Source organism: Elephas maximus, chromosome 16, assembly GCF_024166365.1.
Source record: "Elephas maximus indicus isolate mEleMax1 chromosome 16, mEleMax1 primary haplotype, whole genome shotgun sequence".
Taxonomy (NCBI): domain Eukaryota; kingdom Metazoa; phylum Chordata; class Mammalia; order Proboscidea; family Elephantidae; genus Elephas; species Elephas maximus.
The window spans coordinates 16,355,965-16,381,653 of NC_064834.1; the positions used below are offsets into that span (position 1 = coordinate 16,355,965).

Sequence of the window (25,689 nt, forward strand, 5' to 3'; positions counted from 1 at the left end):
TCAGCAAAGTTTTACTTGTGTGTAATATTAATAATATCGTTCAATAATTTCTGCATTCGCCTGGATCAGCTTTCTTTGGAATAGGCATAAATATGGATTTCTTCCAGCCCTTTGGCCAGGTAGCTGTCCTCCGAATTTCCTGGCATAGATGAGTGGGCACTTCCAGTGCTGCATTCATTTGTTGAAACATCTCAGCTGGTATTCTGTCAATTCCTGGAGCCTTGTTTTTTGCCAAGGCCTTCAGTGCAGCTCAGACTTCTTTCTTTAGTACCATCTGTTCTTATCATATGCTACCTCCTGAAATGGTTGAACGTTGACCAATTCTTTTTGATATAGTGACTCTGTGTATTCCTTCCATTTTCTTTTGATGTTTCCTGTGTCATTTAATATTTTCCCCATAGAATCCTTCAGTATTACAACTCGAGGCTTGAATTTTTTCTTCAGTTTTTTCAGCTTGAGAAATGCTGAGTGTGTTCTTCCCTTTTGGTTTTCTAACTCCAGATCTTTGCACATGTCATTATAACACTTTACTTTCTCTTCTCAAGCTGCCCTTTGAAATCTTCTGTTCAGCTCTTTGACTTCATCATTTCTTCTGTTCGTTTTAGCTACTCAACTTTCAAAAGCAAGCTTCAGAGTCTCTTCTGACATTCATTTTGGTCTTTTCTTTCTTTCCCGTGTTTTTAATGACCTCTTGCTTTCTTCATGTATGATATCCTTCATCAGTGTTCAGCGCATCGAACCTGTTCTTAAGATGGTCTCTAAATTCAGGTAGGATATATTCAAAGTCGTACTTTGGCTCTTGTGGACTTGTTCTAATTTTCTTTAGCATCAACTTGAACTTGCATATGAGCAATTGATGGTCTGTTCTGCAGTTGGTCCCTGGCCTTGTTCTGACTGATGATACTGAGCTTTTCCATCGCCTCTTTCCACAGATATAGTCGATTTGATTCCTGTGTATTTTATTTGGCCAGGTCCTATGTATAAATAGTCGCCGTTTATGTTGTTGAAAAAAGGTATTTGCAATGAAGAAGTCGTTGGTCTTTCAAAGTTCTATCGTACGATCTCTGGTATTGTTTCTATCACCAAGGCCTTATTTTCCAACTACCGATTATTCTTCTTTCTGACTTTCACATTCCAATCACCAGTAATTATCAATGCATCCTGATTGCATGTTTGATCAATTTCAGACTGCAGAATTTGGTAAAAATCTTCAATTTATTCATCTTTGGCCTTAGTGGTTGGTGTGTAAATTTAAATAACAGTTGTTGTCTTAGTCATCTAGTGCAGCTATAACAGAAATGCCACAAATGGGTGGCTTTAACAAAGAGAAGTTTATTCTCTCACAGTCCAGTAGGCTAGAAGTCTGAATTCAGGGCACCACTTCCAGGGGAAGGCTTTCTCTCTCTGGAGAGAAGGTCCTTGTGACGCTTTCCTTTGGTCTGGGAGCACCTCAGCACAGGAACCTCGGGTCCAAAGGATGTGCTCTGCTCCCAGCACTGCTTTCTTGGTAGTATGAGCTCCCCATCTTTCTCTGCTCGGTTCTCTCTTTTATATCTCAAAAGAGGCTGGCTTAAGACATTATCTAATCTTCCAGACCTCATCAATATGATGATGCCGCTAATCCATCTCATTAACATCCTAGTCATAAGAGTTACAACACATAGGGAAATTGCATCAGATAACAAAATGGTGGACAGTCATACACTAGTGGGAGTCATGAGCTAGCCGAGCTGACAGATGTTTTGGGGAGGGCATATTTCGATCCATGACAGTCATTTTAACTGGTCTTCCTTGCAGGCATATGGGTATCACTGACAGCATTTTGTTCAGGATAGAGCTTGAAATGTTCTTTCTAACAATGAATGCGACACCATTCCTCTTCAACTTGTCATTCCCAGCAGAGTAGACCATAAAAAAAAAAAGACCATAGGATTGTCCCATTCAGAATGGCCAATGCCAGTCCATTTCAGCTCACTAATGCCCAGGATATCAATGTTTATGCATTCCATTTCATTTTTGAGGATTTCCAATTTTCCTAGTTTCATACTTCGTACAGTCCATATTCTGATTATTAACGGATGTTTGCGGCTGTTTCTTCTCATTTTGAGTTGTGCCACATCAGCAAATAAAGGTCCCAAAAGCTTGACTTCAACCACATCATTAAGGTTGACTCTACTTTGAGGAGGCAGCTCAGTTGTCTTTTGAGTGCCTTCCAACCTGAGGGGCTCATTTTCCGGCACTATATCAGAAAATGTTCTGCTGCTATTTATAAGATTTTTACCGGCTCATTTTTCTCAGAAGTGGACCGCCAGGTCCTTCTTCCTGGTCTGACTTAGCCTGGAAGCTCAGCCGAAACCTGTCCACCATGGGTGACCCTGCTGTATTTGAATACCGGTGGCATAGCTTCCAGCATCACAGCAACACGCAAGCCCCCACAGTACGACAAACTGACAGATACATGGGCCTTCTGAAAGGCCAGAGTCATTGAAAATCCTATGCAGCACAGTTCTACTCTGACACACAGGGGTTTGCCGTGAGTGGGAATCAACTTGATGGCAATTGGCTTCAGTTGGTTATGGCCCCTTAGTGGAGGGCTGTCCCCTCCCACCCAGTAACCCTTCATGGACAACAGCTCATGGCCTAAAGCTTGCTAAGCCATGCCAGGCTGGCCGGCTGGGGTCACGTGAGCCAGCTGCGTCATCTTGCTGCCCTGCTCCGGCAGAGCCAGACCCAGGACCCCACTGGGCTGCCAGAAGGTTAGGACCACTCTTCTTCTACCTTCTCCTGATTGTCCCCCACCCACCCTGGGCCTGTGCAGAGAGGAGGTTCCCCTTGGTGGGGCTTCCACACCTCTGCCTAGAACCAGGACCCCAAATTACAGAATCACACCAAACAGAGGCCCCTTACAGAGCAGGAGGTCCAAGCCCCATATTTTATGAAGAAACTGAAGCTCAGGGAGGGACAGTGACTCCCCCAGAACACACAGCATCAGGACTTGAACCCAGTTCCCGTGTTTTTCGGGTTAAAACTCTTTGCACCCCACCTGCTGCCCAAGTTGTGCTCAGGTGACCTACCAAGGGACAGATGGCAAGGAGATGCCTTGCCCGGTTAGCTGGTGGGTGGATGAGGGGGTTTGAGTGAGAACCCTGGACTCCTGGGGGGGCCCAAACAGTCTGCCTGCCTATGGGTGGGGGCTACCTTTTTAAAAAAAATTATTGGTTGTGCTTTAGGTGAAAGTTTACAAATCAAGTCAGTCTCTCATATAAAAAGGGTGAGGGGGTACTTGAATGACATAGCTGCCTCCACACCTGACTCTGCCCACCCCCTCCCTGGGCTGCTGCTCCTATCTTAAGTCAACCCCCATCTCTTCACACACACACACACACAGGGTGCTGTCCTCTTCCTCTTCTCCCCTACAAATCCTTCTTCCAAACTTGCCTCTGCCAGGAAGTCCTCGCTGACTGACCCACTTCAGGCACTCTGGGTCTCCAGAGAGCAATAGAAACCTGAGCCTGTGAGTGTGTGCAGGTGTGTGTGCAAGTGTGCCTTGCTTGCCCAGTCCTCCCCGCCCCACCACCCACTAGGCCATTAACTCCCTGAGGAGGGATGTGGGCTTTCCCTTGTCTTGGTACTTCCAGGCTCAGAAGTGGTCCTTAGAGTGCTCCCACCCCCAAGGGGACGGCTCGGTGATGCTGGGCACAGACCCCAGAAAGTCAGAGCCGGTGGGGCCTGTGGGCATCACATGCTTCAGGGTGAGAGCAGGTTGAAAGACGACTCCAAGGCCAAATACATCTGGGACACCCTTTGTTAATACAAGGAGTCCAGCTTCTTCATGCGGGCCTTCTCAGAGCCTTTACAGTGCAGACGGCCACTGACTTTCCAGGAGGGGCCAGAGTGCCCTCACACTAAACTCAGGAGACCACAGGATCTACTTATGGAGCTGGGAATGTTGTGTCCTGACTCAACTCACACGGGGGGACCTGCGGTCCGCGGGTCAGAGGTGACCACCTGTCATATGGCACCTTGGTGCAAATTAGAAAAAGGTGCTCCTTGCATTTGTGGCAAAATTTATTAGGACAAGACCCTTTGCTGCCATCTGCTGGAGATATAGTAGATACACAATCTAAAATCTGGAAATGGCATACCCTCTTCCCTTAGATGTGGTGCCCTTGCCCAGTGCATAACCTGCCCAACCGTGCAGGGTAGCCATGGGCCCCAAGTCACACGATCTCAGCCAGCCCATCATTCCCTTTCTGCCTGCAGGATTCTGAGGTGAACTGACCCCTCAGCCTCAGGCCCAACCACGATACACCTTCCAAAACTCCTTGGAGGCTGACAGGGATGCTGGGGGTTTTGTCTCTGCATACCACCCCCTCCCATCACCTAGCCCATGCAGACTCAAATGACTGACCCCTAGCACACTGCATAACTGCTTATGCACTGAGAGCACTGCCCAGGGAGCAGGGACCAGGACCCAGTCCCAGCCCCGGCTCTAACTTGCTGTGTGTTGATGGAAGAGTCCTGAGCCCTCTCTGGGCTCTTCTGTAAAATGAAGCAGCTGAGTATGATCACCTTCAGGGGTCCAGAGCTTTGAACCAATAGTGACTGTCCCCCTGTGGGAATTCTGAGAAGGGCCAGAAGGTTATTCCTGATTGCTGATATAAAGGCAGCCAAGAACACAGCAGAATACAACCTGGATTTCTTTTTTTTTTTATTAGACTAGGAAATATAATTTATTTCATAAAAATTAATTTTGTTACAATAGGAATGCTAAACGTTATTTACAGGTTGTAGTTTACAGAATAAACGGAAGTGGGATTGGGGGCCATCCCTGGAGCCCTGTACCCCCCGGACATATAACCATGTCCATGGCCCAGGCAGGGGTCCAGCCCTTTGCCCCCCAGGAAAGCTTCTCCCTGCACCCAAGCTCCTGGTCACCTCCCCTCAAGGACCAGCTAAGGGACCTGGCTCAGCTGCCTGGGGCTGAGGGTAGGGGGCCAGAGGGTCTGGATTGACCAGGAGATGGGAAGTGTCCCCCACATTTTCTGGGGGACTCCTGCCACCCAACTCAGGAGCCTGGGGCGTCGCAAGAGGGGAAGGCAGAGGGAGAGGCACGTAGAAGATACACTGACTGACCTTGTGGACTCAGAGGGCAGGACACTGGTGCACCAACTCCAGGCACCCGAACCTGGGATGCACACACCCCACACATGTGGGAACACTCACAAGGTCCCAGACAAGCACCCTGATGTGCCCACAAGACAAGCACACACACAAACACACACACACCACACACACACAAATGCATGTGCAAACACACTCCAGAGACGAGAGACCTAACCATGCGGGGCCTGAACGCCTCCAAAGGCATCTAGTCAGCAGTTCCTGAAGCCCACGTAGGTGCACACCAGGGGCTGACTCTCAGTTCTGAGGAGGAGGAGGAACTGCTAACCCCACCGCCGAGGCAGGCGCGTGGGGATGCAGTCACAGCAGTCTGGCAGATCGATGGAGTCAGAACACCTTTCCGTGTTTTCCTTATAAAGCTGGACAGTTTGAACCCTCCCAGAAGGCTCCAGCCAATTGGTTCTGTGCTCCAGACCCTGGTACACAATTTCTGGAAATCAGATTGGAAATGGACCATGGCTGATTGGCCAGTCCTCACCACCCCCAAGAGCTCTTGTCTGAATGGGGTTGGGGAGGGCAGGGCTATGGCAGGCCGTGGTCAACTTTTTTTGGGGAAACCTATTAGGGTTCCCTTCAGAAGCCAAGAATCACAGTGTATTAGAACCCAAGAGGTGCTCAGACAGCAGCCACAGGGCCTCCTCAGTATAAAAAGGAAACTGAGGCCCAAGAAGGCAACGACATGCCCAAGGTCACGCAGCCGTTTCATTAATGGAAAAGCTGGACTCAACCCCAGTCTTCGGAACCTAAGGCTGCATATTGGCCTGCATCTTCAGAGGTCAGTGACAGGAATGGCACCAGTAAAGACCCTCCTGGTGTGGCCCAAAGCCATACTCACAACTCTCAGGTAAAGTGACCAGAGGCCAAGCCCACAGGGGAGGGCATCTCTGGCAGGGAAGGCGTGATGCCTCTGTCCAAGGCAGGGGCCCGGATAGGTCCCAGCCCCAGTGTAGGCCTGGCCCATCCAGCAGCCCTGATAGAAGGAATCCTCCCTCAAATTTCCTGGCAGGTCGCCCATAGCCAGGCCCTGCTCCCGGGGCTGGATGAGTGGTGAGAACGCCCACAAACATGCAAGCCCATGGTAGGGAAGCCAGGCAGGGACGCTGGCTGGGACCGTGGCTTTAAACCCGCCCTACTCTCAGGAGGAGACTTTCAAAGGCAGGATGTGCCCAGGCTGGTCCCACAAGCGGCTCAGGGGCCTGCTGGGGCAAGCCTGTGGGGTCAGCTCACAGAGCTGCTGGAAAGCTGGCACTCGCCTTGCCGTGAGTCCTCTGTGCCAGGTGTAGATCCCGGTCCAGCTATTGCCCCTGGAAATGGACGGAGGTTCACACCTCCACATACTTTGGACCCTGCTGGCCTCTCAGAACATTCTGAAACAGGCTGGTTGGGTTGCCAGCCCTTCCACTCTGGCAACCCAGCAGTCCCATTCAGAAAGTTACTTCAAGATCTCCCAAACTGGGAGGACCAGAAGAGGATTAAAGGGAGGTGCCCATGGAGATCAGAGCAGGGAAAATAGCTCTCCACCCTTCCTCTTCCACTCTTGGGCTATAAACCCAGCCAGGCCACCCACCTCTCAGCCTCCCACCACACAGAGCTGACTGCTAATTCATTCCTCAAGGCCCACCTGAGTCCAGGAAGCTCGGCCTCCTGCGGCTAGAGGGGCCCCTCTCCATCCCTCCTGTTTTACAGAAACTGAAGCCCATGAGGGGCGGATTCCGGATTCCTGAGCATTAGGAAACTGTTCTAACCTCCCAGCCCATCTGATCCAGAGGCTGCTGGGTGGGGGAAGGGTTCCTGGCTCCCTGTGGACACCCTAGGAGAGAGGTGTCCCTGAGGATCCCCCCATTTCCCATCTCTGCTTGAGCCCCACGAAGAGCCATCAAGCCATGGCCTTGGAAGCATTCCCTCTGGCTCAGAGGTGACCTGGCCCGGCCACATCTTCCACTGCAGTGCTTAGCCTGGGTGCCCCGGAGCCCTGGTGTCCCCGGAGGGGCCTGAGGGCATCTGCCTGAGGCTACAGGAGGGAGGGCCCCACTGCAGCCCACAGTGCTCCTTTGTTTCACAAATTCAGAGTCAACTTAAGATTTTAGAGGGCAACAGGGTACTGAGCTAAAACCCAGTCTGACCTACTCCTTGTACAACTGGGGAAAGTGAGGCCTGGCCAGAATTTAGTACAAGATGAACTCATTAGTAGCAATGTGTTCCCTATTCAGTCTCTCTCTCCCTCACACACACACACACACACACTCACTCTTGGCCAGAACCACGTGCATGCCCACTCTCATCCACTCCAGAAAAGAGTTTTCTATCTTTGTGTGTGTGTGTGTGTTGTTTTTCATGTTCTTTTTCTTAAAAAGGACTTATCCAAATATCTGGATAATAAATAATTTGCGTTTCCTAAGAAACTGGGTTTTTCTTTTCCCTTGTGGTTTTGGTGTTTTTCTTCTTTGAGCCTTATTAGCGGTCTGAAGCTTTCTTTTTTTTTTCCTCTGGGACAGGAGAAAGCAGGTTGTCTGAATTGTACTCAACTCTTGAAAGAGCAAGATGGTGCGGAAGGAGAAGGGGGTTCAGGGAGAAGGGAGAAATCAGCAACTGGGGAAGAAAATGGAGTGAAACGGAAAGCTGTGACTGGAAGTCCCAGGGCGGAGGCTGGGGAGTCGGAGAGCCACCTCCTCTCCCTCCCTACCTGCATTCCATCCCCTGTCCCTGCATGGAGGGCTGAGGCCAGAGAGAGCCGGCCGGGGACGGAGAGGGAACCTGGGTCCTCAGACAACAAAATACATGGATTTTCTAAGGCTGGTCGTGGTTGGGGGCTGGGGCACGGGGAGGAGGAGAGGAGCCGCTCCAGCTGGGAGCTGGGGGCAGCAGAGGCTGAATGTCCCCATTGGGAGGCTGCCCCAGGCCTCCCTGTGCCCGCCTTCTGCCGGTCCCATCAGCCCGTGTCCTGGACAGGCTCAGCAGTCCCCATCTGTGGCCACGGCCACCAGCATCTCACTCTTGCCCATCTCCTCCAAGGCACTCGCCAAGCTATTGAGGTCCCCATCGTCCTGCTGCAGAGCTTCCCAGAGGTCCAGGATCACGCCTGTGGGGCTAGCTTTGGTGGCAAAGTAGTTCAGGTACCTGGCAGAGGGAGAAAGATTGGGCTCCTTGAACACTCAGCACCTCTCAGGAGCCTGGAGGTGGAGGGAGCCCTGGAAGGTGGAAAGAGTAGGTTCTAGCCATCCCACAGTTCTGGCTCTCAGTCCTGGCTCTACTGCTTCCAAGCTGTGTAGCCCTGGGCAAGGCACTGCACCTCTCTGACCCTCCATCTCCTCATCTTTAGGATGGGAATGGTGCCTCTCACCCTGCAGACATATAAAATAAGGGTCTAGTGCTGTCTCTAGCATGGCACTGTCTTGTTCATCATCACTATTCATCATAATTGTTATTATTATTGTTGAAAGACACTGGTACCAGGAGAGACTGCCCAAACCCAGCACTCCATTCTCTTGCTCCCACCTTCGTTCTCTGCCTGGTCTTGCCCCATGCACTGCCTTGATGCAGGAACAAGGCCTCTGACAGCTGCATAAATCCTACCCATTTTGACTACAGTGTTTGGTACATGGCATCTGCTCCATACAGGTTTCGTTAAGCGATTTTTCAAAAAGTGTAAAAGAGTCCCTGGGCATCGCAAACGGTTAACACATCTGGCTGATAAACAAAAGGTTGGCAGTTCGAGTCTACCCAGAGGCACCTTGGAATAAAGGCCTGGTGATCTATCAGAGGCATCGTGAGGGGGTGCTTAAGGGGGGCACCTGCCCCTGGGCACGAGTCCAAGGGGGTGCCGGACGAGGCCGGATGGCCAATCACGCCATCTCCCTGATACCTGATGGCAGGGGGGTGCGCAAACTTAGAGATTGCCCCTGGGTACTCGTTACCCTGGTGATGCCTCCGCGGTCTACCTCTGAAAAATCAGCCAGTGAAAACCCTGTGGAGCACAGCTCTACTCTGATGCACACGGGGTCATCAGCATGAGTTGGGGTTGACCTGACAGCAACTGGTGTTTTTTTTAACGCTGTCATGATAATACTATTGTTATTTTTCCCGTTATACCTATCCAGCATTTTAAGTGCTCTAGAACTTCTGGCGTGGGGTTTACCCTTTCATTCGGCCAGTGCTCACGGAGCTCCTGCCCCGTCCTGGGCATTGGCCGGCGCTGGCTGCTGATGGAATCACGCAGGGTCAGTGTCCGGCTTTATCTGGCTCTTACACTATTCTGGATGTGGGATGGGGGCAGGGGAAGCAGTATTTCATGTAACGGGGGAAGGGAAGGCCCTCGGAAGCGTGGCGGCCTCCCAAAGTCTGCCCGCCAAGGGCCGCTGTGGTGAAATGAGTTCCTTTATGCAGCCTGTTCCCTTGGTTCTTTGGAAAAACACCTTAAGAGATTTTTCCCCTAAACTCTAAGGAGTTACCTTTGCCCTAGTTTTCTACCCTAAAGGGTTTGTTACTTTAGTCCAAGCTGATTGACACTTCCTGCGCAAACTGTAAACAAATTGGGGTTTGATACTTTTCATCCAGCACTGGGCTGCAGCCTGCCCCGTGATCAACCTATTTTATGCACCTTGCAGGGACTGGTCAAAATATTTATGCAAATTAAGTGACTATAGCCTAGTATGCAAATGAAATGTCTGTGGCCTACCTAGAGGGGATTGGTCAGTTCGTGATCCTGGTGGGAAGGCCATGCTTTGAAACTGACAAGGAGTTTGCTTATACATGCAGCCAAACCCTCAGAGGTTGGTAGACAGAAGCAGGAGGAAAAAAGGAAAGAGAAGCGGAGAGAGAATGCAAGGAACCTCCTAAGGTTAAGAGCTGTAACACTGAAGACAATGAGAGAAGGAAGCTCTGCCAGTGGTGATGGCAGAAGCCAGCTGCTAAGAATGCTGCTAAGAGAGCTGAACAAAACTGCTACACTGGCTATGAGCTGGGTCAGTCAGCAGTGGAGAGGCTGAAGACAGGGAGGCCAGTCCTGTGGGGGCTGAGAGGAGGCCCGCAGAGTTAAGAGGGATGTGCTCTGCAGAGAGAAGGGCCTGCTTGCTTGCACGGCCGAAGGGAGCTGAGAGAGCTGCCCTGCACTGACGAAGGGAGGGGTGTGCTCTCCTCTTACAGGGGAGCCTTCCAGACCACATGCTTCCTGATCCTTACCCTAAGTTGTACACTCTTGATACGGACCCTGAATTGTAGCCTGTTACTTCCTCAATAAACCATTTAACTGTGAGTATGGTCTTTGAGTTCAGTGTGAACACTGCAACAAATTACTGAACCCAGCAGAGAAGTAGAGAGTGTCGTGGGAGGGAATGGCTGGTGTCAGAATTGGTAAAAAGTTTGAAGAGTGGAGGTATGTCTGACCTCCATCTCGTAGGGATCAGCCTTGGGCTGATCTTGGTTCACATTGTCCCCCGAGATTAGACAGGTTCTGAGGCTACTATTACTATCATCTCACAGCTGTGCTCTGGGCATGATACTCCTCAAAGAAATAGGCTTCTCAGGTTTGGCATAGCCCAGCCTAAGATGCGCCCCCATCCCTCAGCCCTCCCCCTTTTTGTATATGGCAACTCCAAAGGTCTTAAAAGGCCGATATGGCCCTGCTCTTACCTCTCTGATCTGGTCTCCTACCTCTTCCCCCTTGCTCACTCTACCTACAGGGCCTCCTGTTGTCCCTCCAAGACATCAGACCTGCTCCTGCCCCAGGGCCTTTGAACTGGCTGCTCCCTCTGCATGAGCTCCTCCTCCAGATACCTGCATGGCTCCCTCTTTTACCTTTCTATCAATGTCCTCTTCTCAGTGAGGCCCTCTCGTCCACAACTGCGACCTTCCCCTCTCCCATTCCTCTTCCCTGCCTTATTCTTTTCCACAACCCTCATCACCATCTGACATTCTGTACCTTACGGGTGTCTATTGTCTGGCTCCCTCCACTGGAATGTAACGTTCACAGGAACTGGGGGAGTGGTATTTGTTCACTGTTGGATCCTCCATGCTTAGGACTGTGCCCGGCACATAGTAGGTGCTCAGCAAATAATTCCTGAATAAATGCCCTGCTCTTAGGGACCTGACATGGGCACCCAAACTGCAAACAGGAGGACCACGGGGAGCACAGCTAGGATTCCTAAACCAGGAGGGGCCGCAGAAATCAGAAAGAGGCGCCAGAGTCCAGCAGGGCTGGCTGTAAGCCACTGAGTGTCTGACGGGACCTCTCAGCAAGCACTTAACCTGAAGGACACAAGTGGGAAGCGTGTTGCTGGATGTGCGCAGCAGGTGGGGTTTGCTTGGCTTGCATTGCTAAAAATTTTTTTTTTTAAATTAGTTAACAACTTTAAAAATTGATAGGTCTGACACAAAAAACTAGATTTCTGACTTCTGAAGAATGAAAAGATCTAGCAACGCTCAGCCAGCCTTCCCGCTGGGACTGAAAAGTAGCAGCCACTTTTAGACAGGGCACAAGCACTGCTGGTTACCTGGGTGCTCTCCCCCTACAACCCTCCCAGCAGCTCTTTAGCTCCCCTGACCTGCAGGCACAGGGGTTTGTGACCTCCCGCATCCAAACCAGGTGAAGGATTTGAGCCCAGGCTTGATTGCAGCCACAGATCACAGCCAATAGGAAACCAAGCTGGGATCTGTTTCTGGGCTGGCAGGCTGCCTGCCCGCCTGCCCTTGATAGCCCTTGGAGACGAAGGGATCGGGTGTGGCCCGTAGCTTGGGAGGAGGCAGGGCTGACACCCACCGGTCCATGGAAAGCTTCTGGGCCAGCAGTCGCCAGTCGTTGCCCCGCGAGTTAGGGGCATCAAGGCTGTTGCATATCTTCTGGCGGATGGAGAGTGGGATCTTGAAGGCGTAGGGCCCCAGCTGGGTGGCGGCGGCACTGCTGGGGGCAGAGCAGAGGGCATCCAAGGAGCCAGCAGCTGTCTGGAAGGGCAGGGGCATGGGTAGGAGGGGAGAGGGCTCCCCGGCATGGCTCCGGGCAGCTTTCCCTCCATTCTTCCTGCCCTGGGCCCTGAGCTCATTGAGGCTCATGGTCCCCTCCCACCGCCTCCCCGGGCAGGCTCCAGAGCCCAGTCAAAGGCCTTCTCCCCTTGAGGGTTGGCTCTCAGGGCCAGGGCTGCAGGCCGACTCCCAGCTTCGGGGATATGCACCAAGAACGCTGCCCTGGGCTAATGCTGGTGCAGGCCCAGGACAGTGAAGCCTGAGGGGCCTCAGCCACAATCTTGCCCACATCAGCCCACTTTACACACTTGAAAATGGAGTCTAAAAAGAGGATGTGACTTGCCCATGGCCACATGCCAAGTTAGAGGCAGGGCTGGGTCCCGAACCTGTATTCAGTGCTCTTCTCAGTGCATGGGGTGCCTGGGTTGTCAACCTCAATCCGTGTTTATAGTGGTTGAGAGCCACAGGCTCAGACCTGGGTTCCAGTGTGGGTTTTGCCACTCACTTGCTGTGTGACTATGGACAGATGCTTGCCCTCCTTAAAACCCACTTTCTCACCTCCCAGATGGGGATCATCATATCTGTCTCCCCAGGTGGTTGTGTAGATTTAATGAGATAATACATCGCCTGGCACATGCCAGACGCATGGCTGGCACTCAGTATATGGTGAACCAGTTAACCAGTGGCTGTCAAGTTGATTCGGATTCATGGTGACCCCATGTGTGTCAGAGTAAAACTGCTTCATAGGGTTTTTAGTGGCTGATTATTTGGAAGTAGATCACCAGGCCTTTCTTCCAAGGCACCTCTGGGTAGACCTGAACCTCCTTTCAGTTAGCAGCTGAGTCCATTAACTGTTTACACCACCCAGAGACCAATAAATGGTAGCTGTTGGCAAAAAATGATCAAGTCCCAGCTCAGCCTTGGGAGGGGTGGGGATGTCTTTATGGAGATGGCATTTTCACCTAGATGAGGAGTGGGAGTGGGTCTGTGTGCTGCCCCCACCCCCTCTCGTCGGGTCCTCTGGGCCTCACCTCTGCCAGCGTGGTGCGTAGCTGGAATATCTGGCCCTCCCCCTCCACCTGGCGCACGCAGATCTTACAGGTGAGCTCCGTGGTGGCCAAGCTGAGCCGCTCCAGGGTAAAGGTGCAGTGCAGAGCCTTCTGGCTGCTACTCCAGATGTGATAGAAGGGGATCTCCTGGTGGGGGAGAGCAGGCCAGGGACATGGAGGTGAGGCCCAGCCTGCCCTGCCCTCATGGGGAATGGAGGCAGAGGTGGGTCATGGGGCTGTCCTCCAGGAAGGCTGGGACCACTCAGAGGGTTAGTTCAGGCCTCTCCAACCAGATGAACAGAGGCATCCTTAAGGTCAAGGTCAAGGGCCCTTTAGCTGGCTGGGCCATGACAGACCCTTAGTTCCAGAAGGGAGCTGAGAAACGGAGCATGTGGGAGAGGAGAAGTCTGAATGCTTGCGTGTACATGTGTGTCTGGGACCGAGAAAGCCTCGTGGATTCAATGATGTCACATGGATGGGTAGGGCAGAGGGACAGGCCCATCTGAGACCAGATAAGACAGTCTGCCAGGTGTGTACTCTTATAGATGGTGAGGCTTCTTTGAAGCTGGTGTACATGGGACTGTGACGGGGTGGGAGTGTGCATGTGGCTGTCGGTAGCAATGAATTTGGGCACGTGCCTGAGGATCTCCAGGAGCATGGGGTGTAAGATCTAGAGGCAAGGAGAGACTCCAGGGAGCAGCAGAGCTGCAGGACGGAGGCAGGGGGCAGCTCCTGCTGGGCCTGGAGGGCGGACTGGACCCACCCCTCCTGCCCCTAGGCCCAGCCCTCACCTGGTACTTGGCCAGCAGCTTGCTCCTCCAGTGGTCATGGGGGATGTCATGGAGAGAGAGGCGCAGGTTGTGGTAACTGTCCTTAAACAGCAGCGGTTTGGGCTCTTCCACCAGGTAGCCACCCAGCGTCCGCTCCAGCTCTAGCACCTCCTGTGGGCCGGGAGGAATCAGAAGGCAGAGTGTCATACTTGGCCAACCGGCTGTTTTCTGCTGTAAGCTGTTGGTGGGGGGTGGGGGTGGGGATGGGGGTCTGCCAGATGCAGGCAGAGGGAACCAGGCTGTAATAGTGAGGGCAGGGACCCACCTGAGCACAGGGTCAGGAACTTGGTAGGTGCTCATAGAAGGTTTAAACCGTGGACAAATGAATGGAAAATAGATGGATGAACGGACAGATGGATGGATAAATGGATTATAGATGACTGGATGGACAGATGAACTGATGGCTGGATAGATGAATAGATGGGTAGACAAGTAAATAGATAAATAGATATATAAATGGATAGGTATATAAATAGATGAACGATAAGAAAGACAAATGATGAATGGATTGGTGACAGCTGGGGGGACAGACTGATTGTTGGCTGGGTGGGTGGGTGGGCGGGTGGGCGGATGGGCGGATGGATGGATAAGTGGCTGGATGGGGGCTGAACAAATATGCCATCAAACCAAAATGTGGCAACTTCCCTCTTGTCCTTCACTTGATCTCCACTCCATTCTCTGGCCAAATGTGGACATCAGCCAATGCCTTGGTACCAAGAGATCCAGGCTGCAAGAGTACTTCCCAGGAGCCTCCAACTCATTGTGGGCCTCCTGGAATTTCAGGCCAGCTGGCCCCAGCAGGAGATGCTCTCCCACTGGGCCTTTTTATTCATGTTGCATTAGTCCATAACTTGGAGTGTGAGACAAGTCACTTGAGACAAAGAGCTGGAAGGGACCACAGGACATGGGTGGAAGGCAGTATGGGGCTGCAGGAAAGCACTGTGAGGCTTAGGTGCAGGGAGTGGATCGAAGGATGGAGAAACAAAAAGGGTTTAAACAGGGCCAAGTATGTGTATTCCTCCAGTATTAAGTTAGGATGAGACTGAGGTCCTGGGAGCTGGGCAGAGGCCTGGGGATGGAATGGACAGGTACTTGAGGCTGTAGGTATGGAATGGGGTGGGGGTGGTAACACTGGGTTCCACACCCTGCCATCATCAGCTCTAGACGAAAAAACTGATCCCCTTTCCTTCTCTCCCTTCCTGCCATGGTCCCCCTCATTTGGGGGCATCGCTGTCTACCTCCACTGCATAAGCAGGAGCCTGGCTGTCAGCTGGCCCCTCTCCTCTCCTCTTGCCCCTCCCATCAATCTCTGGTTCTGTCCATTCTACCGACCAAACCGAGTCCAGCCCCTCCACTCCTGCGGCTGCCACTGCCTACTGCCCAGGGTCCAGCCCCAGCTCTTCACCCAGCCTCTCCACCTCTCTTCTCTCCACCCACAGTGTAGCCACAGAAGGCCTTCTGAAGAGCACCTGTGAACTTGTCTCTTCCAGGTCTACCCCTTACCCATTGGATAGGTTTCAACCGCCCTGCCTTGGCCACGAGGCTCTTAGGAAGCCGTACCTTGCCCTGTCTCCAGCCCCATCCCTCCCTGGTCTTGCAGAAGTTACTAGGTCTGCCTGGAATCCCCTCACCCTTCTCTGCCTGGACTCCTACTAGCCCTTGGGGCTTAGGTCAAAGGTCGGCTCTGCTGAAGCCCGCTTAGACTGTCCCCCACTACCAGGCACCACAGACCCCTCCCAGTCGATGCCCTCTCCCCCTCTGTGCGAAAGAACTTCATGGGGTTTCTGCCTCCAGCCTATAGGAGGAGGCCATGTCAATGCTTGAGGAATTAACAAGTGAATGAATGAGGCCGATGGTGGGGGGTGACTGGAAAAGACCTTGAGCCTGGGAGTGGGGGGAAGCTGGAAGGAACCATGCAGCTGGCCGGTAGGGGTGCGGGGGGGTATACGGGTGCCTGTGGCCTGGCCCTACCTTCAGTGCTACTGGCGTGTCCTCCAGGCAGTAGACCCTGAGACTGTACTCGAGGGAGGTGCAGAGGGCGGGGGCAAAAATGGCCAGCTGGAGCCGCTTGACAGCCGAGCGGGAATAGGACTCGCCGGTGAACACATAGGTGCCCAGCTGGTCCAACAGGATGTGGCAGGACCTGGCCTCCAGCTGGCAGTAGCAGGGGGTGTTCAGGTTCTCCTCGTCCAGGGTCACCACCTCCTGCAGGGGGAGAGTGGGGGTGGGCGGAGGGTCACAGGCAAGGTCTGGAGGGGTCCATGCAGGCTCCCTATTCCCCAGGGGTCCTGGTGCAGCAGCAGGGAGAAAGGGGCACTCTGCCTCCCAGGGCAGGTTCTGATAGCTGGGCCCTGCCCGCCTGGAAGAGGTGCCTGCTCCCCAGCCTTGGCCCTCACCTCCCAGTGGCCCTGGTGGGCCTGGGTCCTGAGCTGGAAGATCCAGTCGCCCGCACTGACTTCAGCACAGTGGGGCACGGTGAGGATGACTGGGCGGCACAGCAGGAGGCCAGTGGGCCCGCAGGTCACCGAGGGGCTCAATACTGTCTGGGTTCCTTCTGGAAGTGGGCTGCAGGTGGGGCGGGAGGGGGCAGTGAGGGGGTCAGTGGAGCTCAGCAGGGGCACTGGGCTCCTGCTGGGCCCTCAACTCTGCCCCAGGGTGCTGTGTGAGGGAGGGCATGTCTGCCCCCAAATCCCCAGAGATCAAGGGGGCAGCAAGAAGAGGCGGAGAAAATGGCATAGACCTTGAAGTTGTTTCCAGATTTCCGCTATTACACTGTCACGCTCTCACAGCCAGGTCTCTGTCTTTAAAGGCTCAGCACTTTCTGAATTCAGTTTTGATACGTGTTGCTAAACTGCCCTCCGGAAATGTACGAATTCACACCCCCAACCTGCTAGGGGAGGGCCAGCTTCCCAGGCTCCTGCCGGCACCACACCGAGGCATTATCGTTTGACAAAAATCTTCACAAATTTGTGAGCAAAAACCTCCCAGTATCTCAGGGCTGCTTTAATTAGCGTTCCTTTGACTTTAAATCAGGTTGGCCTTCTAGTAGGCCACTGTGTCTGCATCATGTGTTCATATCCTCTGCTGGCTTTCCTACTGGGGCACTCAAGAGTGTTTTATTGGTCTGTAAACCTCTCTATGCAGTGAAGCTATCAGCCCTTTGCCATACTTAGCTTTTCGATTTGTGGTGCTGGTTTTGCAAGTTTTAAATGTGGACATAGCACAACCTCAGTATCTTCCTTTGAGGACTACCTCTGGCCTTAGGGTCAGGCTTAGAAGAGATGATCAAAACCCACTGCTGCTGAGTTGATTCTGACTCATAGCGACCTGACCCTATTAGACAGAGTAGAGCTGCCCCACTGGGTTTCCAAGGAGCTGCTGGTGGATTAAAACTGCCAACCTTTTGGTCAGCAGCCATAGCTCTTAACCACTGTGCCACCAGGGCTCCAGATGAGCAGAAGGTAATATGAGAGCGCAAGTGGGCAGGCCTGGGTGAGAAGTCACAGGAGGGGGCAGAGAGGGCTGAGCAGCCACGAAGGGGCGGGGGGGCGGGGGGCGGTGCAGCCCGGGGTTTCTTTACTCACAGGGTGTTTTCTGCCTTGTTTATCAGTAGATACATCTCGTAGAACTTGCCCTGGGGAATGGCTCCATTGGGCACCAGCAGGCTGACCCCTGGGGGGCAGAGGGAGGTCAGCAGGGAGGGTGGGAGGGAGGCCAGCAGCCTAGGGGAACAGGCGATGGGGGTGGTGACTGGCCTCAGCCTGGGGCAGAGAGAGACAGCTCCGGAACTCCAGAGATCGCCAGCAGGGGTGGCAGGAGAGGGCCTGGGACTGGGTGCAGGGAGAGACCAGGCCTCGGACCATAGCAGGTTGTTCCAGTAACACAGGGGCCTCTAACATTTCTATGGGGTGTCATTGTTATTAGTTGCCATTGAGTCACCGCGACCCCATGCACAATGGAACAAAATGCTGCCTGGTCTTGCACCACCCCCATGATCAGTTGTGGATGGAACCATTGTGATCCACAGGGTTTCACTGGCTGATTTTTGGAAGGAGGTTGCCAGGCCCTTCTTCCTAGTCTGCCTTAGTCTGGAAGCTCCTTCAAAACCTGTTTAGCAGCATAACAACACACAAGCCTCCACTGATAGACAGTCATGGCTGTGCACGAGGTACACTGGCTGGGACTCAAAACTGGGTCTCCCTTGTGGAAGGCAAGAATTCCACCACTGAGCCACCACTGCCTAAACTTTCTACGGGGTGGAGATGGGCGAAGATCTGGAGTCTGATGGTCCCAGTGCCAGCTCCATCCCTAGCTCAGTGTTGAAAACTGTCAAGTGCTATAAGGCTGTAAAGCACTGGCTTTGCCAACCCGAGATGGGCATCCCTGCCTTCTCTCGCTGCTAAAACCTAGGACAATGCTAAGTAGGTTTGCTGAACTATATACAAACTCCCACTTAACAGATGAAGAAACTGAGGCTTAGAGTGGCGGGCCCAATGCTTCCCTGCCCTGGTGAGAGGCAGAGGCAGGCTGAACCCTGGCCTCCTAAGCAGACCTCTATTTTATAGTTGCTTCTCCCCTCCCCCCGCCCCAAGCCTCACTTTACCCCCCTCTGCGAGATGGGACAGGGGCACATGCTGAGGCCAGGCTGAGGGGCTGCAGGCAGGGGCCCACCTGTGCCAGGGATGCTGAGCCTCCCACCCAGGCAGCCAAAAGTGCCACTGACGCTGCTACTCGGGTCACGGGGCAGGCCCAGGGGCTGCTGGGAGCTGAGGCTGGCACTGCGCAGATGCAGGAAGTGGGTGTCTCGGGTGAGATCTCCAGGGTAAGTGCCAGGTGGCAGGACCCCCAGCAGATCGGCCCCGTCTGGCAGGCCTGGCCCAGAGCCGGTGGTGCTGGAGCTGTAGACCTTGATCTTGAGGCTTGGGAGGGGGTCTAGCAGGGGCGAGTTGGTCATGGGGATCTTGTCGGCTGAGTCCTGCAGAGCGTACACAGGCCCACGGTAGATGCTGGCACTGGCGGTCAGGTCGGGGGGCACAGATGGGTGAAGAAGCTGTGGGTTGTCTGCAGGGAGGGGGCTAAAGTCAGACCCAGCCATGCTCCATTGACCCACCCTCTGGTCCTATCAGGGGCCCTCCTGCTGGAAAATCCCACCCACATGTCCAGCTGCCAAAGGCTCAGCTGCCACTTCCTACAGGAAGCCTTCTGGGATTCCCCAGCTTGGGTTACTCCCTTCCTTTTCCACATTCCTCTAGTCCATACTCACATACACAGTTATCTCTAGAACAAACTCTGCCCAGGAGGGAGTTTGGAGCCCCAGCTCTGGTCTGGCTCACTGCCACGCCTCTCTGACTGCCCCCATTGCCACCCCAGGCATCCTCGGTGCTTACTAGGCCTTGCAGTCTTGAAGTTGACTGGGTGGAAGCCACCAGTGAGGGCGGCAGATGAGTCGGTGATGTCAGTGTCAAAGTCACGGCAGCTTCGGCGGTACACCACCACCCCCACCACCATGAGGACCACCACGACCACAAAGATGGACACCACGAGGCCTGCATACAGTGCCACATCCCCTGAGGCCTCCAGGACTGCAGGGACAGGAGAGACATGTGAGGGGCAGACACTGGGGAGCTACTGAGTCCCAGGGGTCCCCATGACCTCAAACAGAGTGCTTAGCACAGACGAGAAGGTGCTCAATGGACAGGGCACTGACTGGCTTCTATTCGAGCCCCGCCACGACAGGATGGGTGACCTCAGCCAAGCCTTGCAACCACTCTGGCCTTCAGTCTCTTTATCAGTGAAATGGTCTCAAAAGCCCTGCCCTGCTTCCCCCCCACGGTGGCAACAAGAGGCAAACAAACGATAGGCTATATGACGCATCCACGTGTCACATTCTTAGATGTGTTCGCTCCCATGAGTTAGCTCCCTGATCCCCGCTGAGAGACAGGAATCCGTGGCTCAGAGACCCAGGGGCCACATGGTTTGTCCTGTCAGAGCTGGATTTAAACCCCAGAGAGCCTCATTCCTAGTCTTGCAGCAGTTTTCATAAGACCAAAAGCCCAGCTCCCAGAAATCTGCGCCAGTAGCCATTCTAAGCTCTTTTCCCATTCTAGGCTCTAGGGTGGGAGATGGAGGTGGAAGGGGAGCAGGGAGAGTGGAATGAGACGCACAACAATGGGGGTAGAGAGAAGGTGAGTGGGTGGTGAGAAAAATGGGGCTTGGAGGCAACCCTGGCTACACTTTTCTCCCCAGGCAGGCTGCTGGGTGGAGGGCACCCAGCTCAGGGTGGGGCAGGGCAGGCTGCTGCACAGTTGGGCATAACTGCTGATAGCCAGGCAAGAAGCTGCCAGGGTCAGAGAGGCAGGGTCTATGTGGCTGTCCAATAAAACTTTCTATGATGATGGAAAGATTTTATATCTGTGCTAGCAAATAAGACAACCACTAGCACACGTGGCTGTTGCGCAACTGAAGAACTAAAGTTTTAAGTTTATTTACTTTTAAATAATTTAAATAGCCATATAGAGCTAGTGGCTACTATACTGGGCGGCTTTGGTAGAGCCAAGATGGTGGCCAGCAAGATGGCTGCTCTTCCCGCCCACTTCTTTTGGGAGCTCCAGGAAGCACCTGTCCACTCTCTCCCCTCCCTGGGAGCTGTTGGAGAGAGAGGCTGCCCTCCCTTCCTGGATTCCTCTAAGCTCCCATCCCCTGTGGCCAACCAGAGCCTCACAGCACAGCCTGGGCATGGCTTTCTACCACCTGCCTGGCCTCGTCTGGCTCTCCTCAGAGGCCCTCATTCCAGGGCTCCCCAGAGGACCCTGGCACCCAAGAAAGCTGCCAGAGAAGCCCTCTCAGGGCCGGGTGCCCATCTCCCTAGGCGAGAGCAGCAATTGCTCTCTTGGGCTTGGCTCTGGCTCTTGATCTACCACTGGGGCCACCTGCCGGCTGATTTACCATCTCTAATTAGTCACCAGCCTGGTCCCCCATTGAGCTGGGCCAAGGACCTTACTGCTGATTTTAAGATTCCAGAATTATTTGGGAACTGTGGTTTAATTGGAAACCCTGGTGGCATAGTGGTTAAGTACTATGGCTGCTAACTAAGAGGTCGGCAGTTTGAATCCACCAGGAGCTCCTTGGAAGCTCTGTGGGGCAGTTCTACTCTGTCCTATAGGGTCCCTATGAGTTGGAATCGACTCGATGGCGGTGGGTTTGGTTTGGTTGGTTTTGGTGGTTTAATTACCACAGGCTAGCTGGCCGATGGTGGCCTTATTGCTCCGGTGTCACTGCAGCAACAGCACAGCCCCTTGGGGACTGGAGGACAAGCCCCTTGGGGGATGCAGGGTAGCAGGCACTCACAGAGAACTTGGAAGGCCTTCGCCTTCAGCTGCCAAGGTCCAGTGAGAGGCACTGGGGGTGGACAGGTGTGGGGCTGACCCCGGCCCTGTCCCAGACAGGAATACCGAGGGGACAGGGTTAAGAGCACCAGCTTTGGCCACAAAAATTTTTGGGTTCAAATCCTGGCTCTCCTACTTCCTAAATGGGACCTTGGGTAAGTCCCTTGGCCTCTCTGAGACTCAGGTTTCCCCCCTGTAAGGGCAGGGTCAGGATATTGCCCAAGGGCCTGCCAGTCAGACATGGGTACAAGCAGCATTGGGTGGCGGGGACCCCACAGGGAGTTGTTGGTAGGGGGATGCCCCTTGCTCTCCCTGCCCCTTGTGCTGCCCTATGCCCCACACCCTGGAAAAGCCAGCCAAGGAGCGCCAGGGGTCCCACAGAGGAAAGAGAACAGCCATGAAATGAGACTTACGGTGGCTTTTGGGGTCGCTTAGAGTTTTCTTGTCTGTCAGAGGGAAATAAAGGGAAAGACAATGATGCAAGTGACAGGGTGGCAGAGCAGGTGATGGGGAAATGGTGCAGATGAGATGATGGATGTAGTGGGCAGGCAGAGGGCCCGAGGGGCTACCCCACTGCAAGCTGGGCACTGAGGCCTGGGAGTGGGCTGGGGGTCCCTTACCAGGCTCCAGACCCCCAGGGCCACCCCCCAGAGGACTCACTTTGCATGCACAGCCCGTCAGTGCAGTTCTTGGAGTCCAGTAGCGTCCCGCTACAGTCGCGGCCTCCGTTCTGGGGCGGGGGCGCCATGCACTCACGGCTGCGCCAGTGGGCACACTCGGTACTGCAGGCCGACCACTTGCTCCACTCGGTCCACGCCCCGTCCACTGGAGGAGCCACGCAGCGCACACAGGGACACGTGCATCACAGATGTGTGCACATGACAAGGTATGCACGCATAAACACACACACACACACACCATACAGAGAAATCCATAGCACGGCCACGCGACCCCATGCCAATGAACACACACGCCGAGGGGACAGAGAGCACAGACAGACACAGATGGTCACACACCCAGACAGCCCAGTGCACACACAAAGACACAACCCAGCATGGAAAAACACCACAGCATTCACATAAACACATAGCCAAAGGGAAAGGACCACAGCCAGATGGCCAAAACAGACAAGCAGATGGAACACAGAGTGAGAAGAAGACAAAAAGAGAGGAGAATGTTTCAGGACCGTGGCCACAGACAAGGTGTCTTCACAGTTCTGTGCAAGAGCACTGGCTCTCCGTGGCTCTGGGCAGCTGTGGGATCTTGGCTTGGGGGCTGCCACTGAGAAGCCTGGGCCTGGAGGGCAGGAGAGCCCAGGCTAGGCAGTCAGAGGGAAGAGCCTGCCCCTCAGGGCCTCTGTCTCCATCTTGCCAACTGACTAGGGCAGGGCTTGAGTTGGGGCCAGGGCTGAACAAGAGGTCAGAGGTCACAGCATCTGGTTCAGCCTGGCCAGCCAGCTGGGGGCCCCTGGGGTGATGGGGAGAGAATGGCTGTCCTGACTCTGTCTGACACCAGAGAAGGTGGGATGCGGCTGGAGTGGGGCTGGGGGTGGGGAGATGCTGCATGGCCAGCCACCCTTACCTGGGCACACTGTGGTGCAGGCCGTCTTCTGGAAGGCCTGGCCCTCGCAGAAGGCTCCCCCGTTGAGTGGAGCAGGGTTGGTGCAGGTCCGTGTGCGCTTCTGCCAGCCGCGGCCACAGCGGTTGGAGCAGGGTGACCACTCTGCCCAGCTGGACCAGCCACCGTTTACTGCAGTGGCAGCAAGTGCCCATCATCCGGTGGGCCTGGCTCTGAGAACCTCCTGCCCTCCAGTTCCACCCTCTCCCCTGATGAGGCCCCCCACTCAGGCCTGGCACTGCCTGGATAGAACCCAATGCCTGCAGGGCTTACACACCAGAGGGCAGACCTGGGAGGTCACTGACTATTCCCCGTCCCCACTGTACAACGGCAAATGGAGGCTCAGGGAGGGCCTGACGTGGACCCAGGGCCACCCTGAGTTATGGGGACCCGGGACTGGGATTACAATAGTTCAAAGTCGTCTCCACTGTGGCTCTGCCCCTCTGCCCATGGGGCCCAGGGGGACAGCAGGGAACAGCTTAGAGGCCTGGGAAGCTGTCCCTAACTCTGCTAGGAAAACAGGTGGGTTTGGAGGATTCTGACTGGACCCTGCCCCAACACTCTGACCCCAAGAGAATGAGGTTTCTCCCTTAGGGTCAGGCAAGGGGCCTAGAGAAGGAGGCAGTGCTCCTGCTGGGGGCCCAGGAGGGCCTGGCTTGACCACTAATTTGGCTGTGTGACCTTGGTCAAGTCACCTCCCCTCTCTGGGCCTCATCTTCCCCACTTGTTCACTAGGTGGCCAGGTGCTGTGCCTCCCGGGGCAGGGCAGGCCAGGTGAGACGTACAGCCCCAGGACCCTCTCTTCCTCCTGGGCCTGTGCCTGCATCCCCATCCCGAGCCTCCCTCACCATAGACAATGACAGTGGCGGTGGTGCTCCGGCGCTTGGCCACAATGTTCTTGGCCACACAGGTGTAGTTGGCTGTATCTGAGAGGCGGGCCTGGCGGATGATGAGGTTGTAGTCAATGGTGAGCAGGAAATTGGTGTCCTGGGTGGGGTCGATGATGTCCTCGTTCTTGAGCCATTCCACCTGCAGAAGTGGGGTTGGGGGAGGGGACACAATGAGGGCACAGTGCCTGCTCACTCGGAAACCGGGCAGTGGGCCCACTACGGAGGGGAGGGGGCAGGTGTGGCCTAGACAGAGGAACAGCAGTTCTGTCCACGTCTACCCACAGTGACGTGATGAGGCAGGACCTGTGCGGAGCCAGGCACAGCGCCAATCACCGTATAGAGTACAGTGGTTATGCGGAGCATCTACTAACCGGCTGCGCCATTTGGGGAAGTGACTTAACGGCTCAGAGACTCAACTATGTCCACTGTAAAATGGGAATCGTAGGGCATATGCCCCGTAGTGCTGCTGTGAGGACTGACTGAGTCAGTACGCGGGAAGCGCTGAGCACAGTACCTGGCTCATGGTCAGTACTACACGGCTACGAGCTGGTGCAGCATGCATTTCTCGTTAACTTTGCAAATCAGCTCCATCAGACAAGGTGAGTGGCCTGGAATGGTGACTAAGAACATGATCCCTGAGTCTGGCAGACCTGGGTTCAAAATCCAGCTCTGCTACTTACTAGCTGGGCCACCCTGGGTGGTCATATCATCTCACCCGGTACTGTTTTCCCATCCACCTTGCAGGGCTGCTGTGGGCTTAACACCCAGCAGTATCTGGAAGCCCAGAGGAGGTAGTGATTAAACAGAGTGCTTGTCTGAGCCCATTTTCCAGATGAGGTCATGGGCTGTGGGAGGCTAAGTGATCAGTACAAGGTTTCAGGGTCAGACAGGGCAGCTCCCAAGCAGCCCAGGGTTTTTTCCAACCCCTGTCCCACAGGGTTCCATAGGTTTCCCAATGCTCTGCTCTAATTCCTGGCCCCCAGTGCAGGCTCATGAGTGGGAAAGAGGGTGCATGTCTGGAACATGAGTGGAAGGGAGGGGTGGGTAGATACCCAAATGTGGTGGGGGGAGGGGAGTGGTCAGCCCGTGGGGTGGGAACACACTTGGACACACACATTATGAGCTCCTCTGGCTTCCACAATGCTGAGGCCTGGAGTTTTGGGTGGGACAGGCAGAGACAGTGTGCACGGCCTATGGGCATTTCTCTTGCAGGATACTGAGCATGGGCTGGCAGAGAAGCCCCAGGGCTTCCTGCCCCAGCTCTGTCCTGTCCCAGCTGGGACCTGACATGTGCTGGGTTCTGCAGAGGTGGCAGTTCCCTTCTCTCTCCCAAGCCTCAGTCTCCCCATCTATAAAATGGGAGGGCTCTGGAATGTTGTGGCATCGTGGCTGGTGGCAACAGCAGGCCTGAGTGGCCTCCTCCATGTGCAGTGGTTCCCACACCCCACTCACCTCAGCCACAGGTACCCCTTCCGGAGGGCGACACTGCAGGAGAACCTCATGGTCCAGGGGCACCTCCTTGCCCAGAGGCTCCTGATCGAAGTTCTTGCGCAGGTCTGGGAGAGGGGAGAGAGTCCCCAGGCAGTCAGCCAAGCAGTGGGAGCCTGAAGTGCCCACTTCTAGCCACTAGGTGGCAGTGTCCACCTAGGGAACTGTTTGTAGGGACACCTGGTCTTTATCTGTGGAATTTCCCTTCCCAAAGGCGAGGCTTCGCCAGGTAGAGTTGGGCGAACAGAGTTCCCTCCCTGGCATAGTGGCCCAGGATGGGTGAGGAAGCTGG

At 54.3% G+C, this 25,689-nt stretch overlaps 1 protein-coding gene across 2 annotated transcripts in view; it reads right to left on the reverse strand.

Moving 5' to 3' along the window:
* Window positions 1-4,701: 4,701 nt before the first annotated feature.
* UNC5B (unc-5 netrin receptor B) overlaps window positions 4,702-25,689 on the reverse strand; it is a 97,812-nt gene continuing 76,824 nt past the window's right edge. Inside the window, exons 4-17 of one of the 2 annotated variants that reach the window (XM_049855791.1) lie at window positions 25,362-25,465; window positions 23,868-24,048; window positions 22,984-23,151; window positions 22,063-22,227; window positions 21,816-21,848; window positions 19,405-19,599; window positions 18,689-19,078; window positions 17,602-17,689; window positions 16,414-16,582; window positions 15,989-16,222; window positions 13,979-14,128; window positions 13,170-13,334; window positions 11,939-12,120; window positions 4,702-8,301 (exon numbers count right to left, since the gene is read on the reverse strand). In XM_049855791.1, coding sequence (XP_049711748.1) covers window positions 8,136-8,301; window positions 11,939-12,120; window positions 13,170-13,334; window positions 13,979-14,128; window positions 15,989-16,222; window positions 16,414-16,582; window positions 17,602-17,689; window positions 18,689-19,078; window positions 19,405-19,599; window positions 21,816-21,848; window positions 22,063-22,227; window positions 22,984-23,151; window positions 23,868-24,048; window positions 25,362-25,465 — 2,390 coding nt within the window. In that variant the 3' untranslated portion in view covers window positions 4,702-8,135. The remainder of the gene's footprint in view (window positions 8,302-11,938; window positions 12,121-13,169; window positions 13,335-13,978; window positions 14,129-15,988; window positions 16,223-16,413; window positions 16,583-17,601; window positions 17,690-18,688; window positions 19,079-19,404; window positions 19,600-21,815; window positions 21,849-22,062; window positions 22,228-22,983; window positions 23,152-23,867; window positions 24,049-25,361; window positions 25,466-25,689) is intronic. The other variant, XM_049855792.1, reaches the window with a different exon arrangement.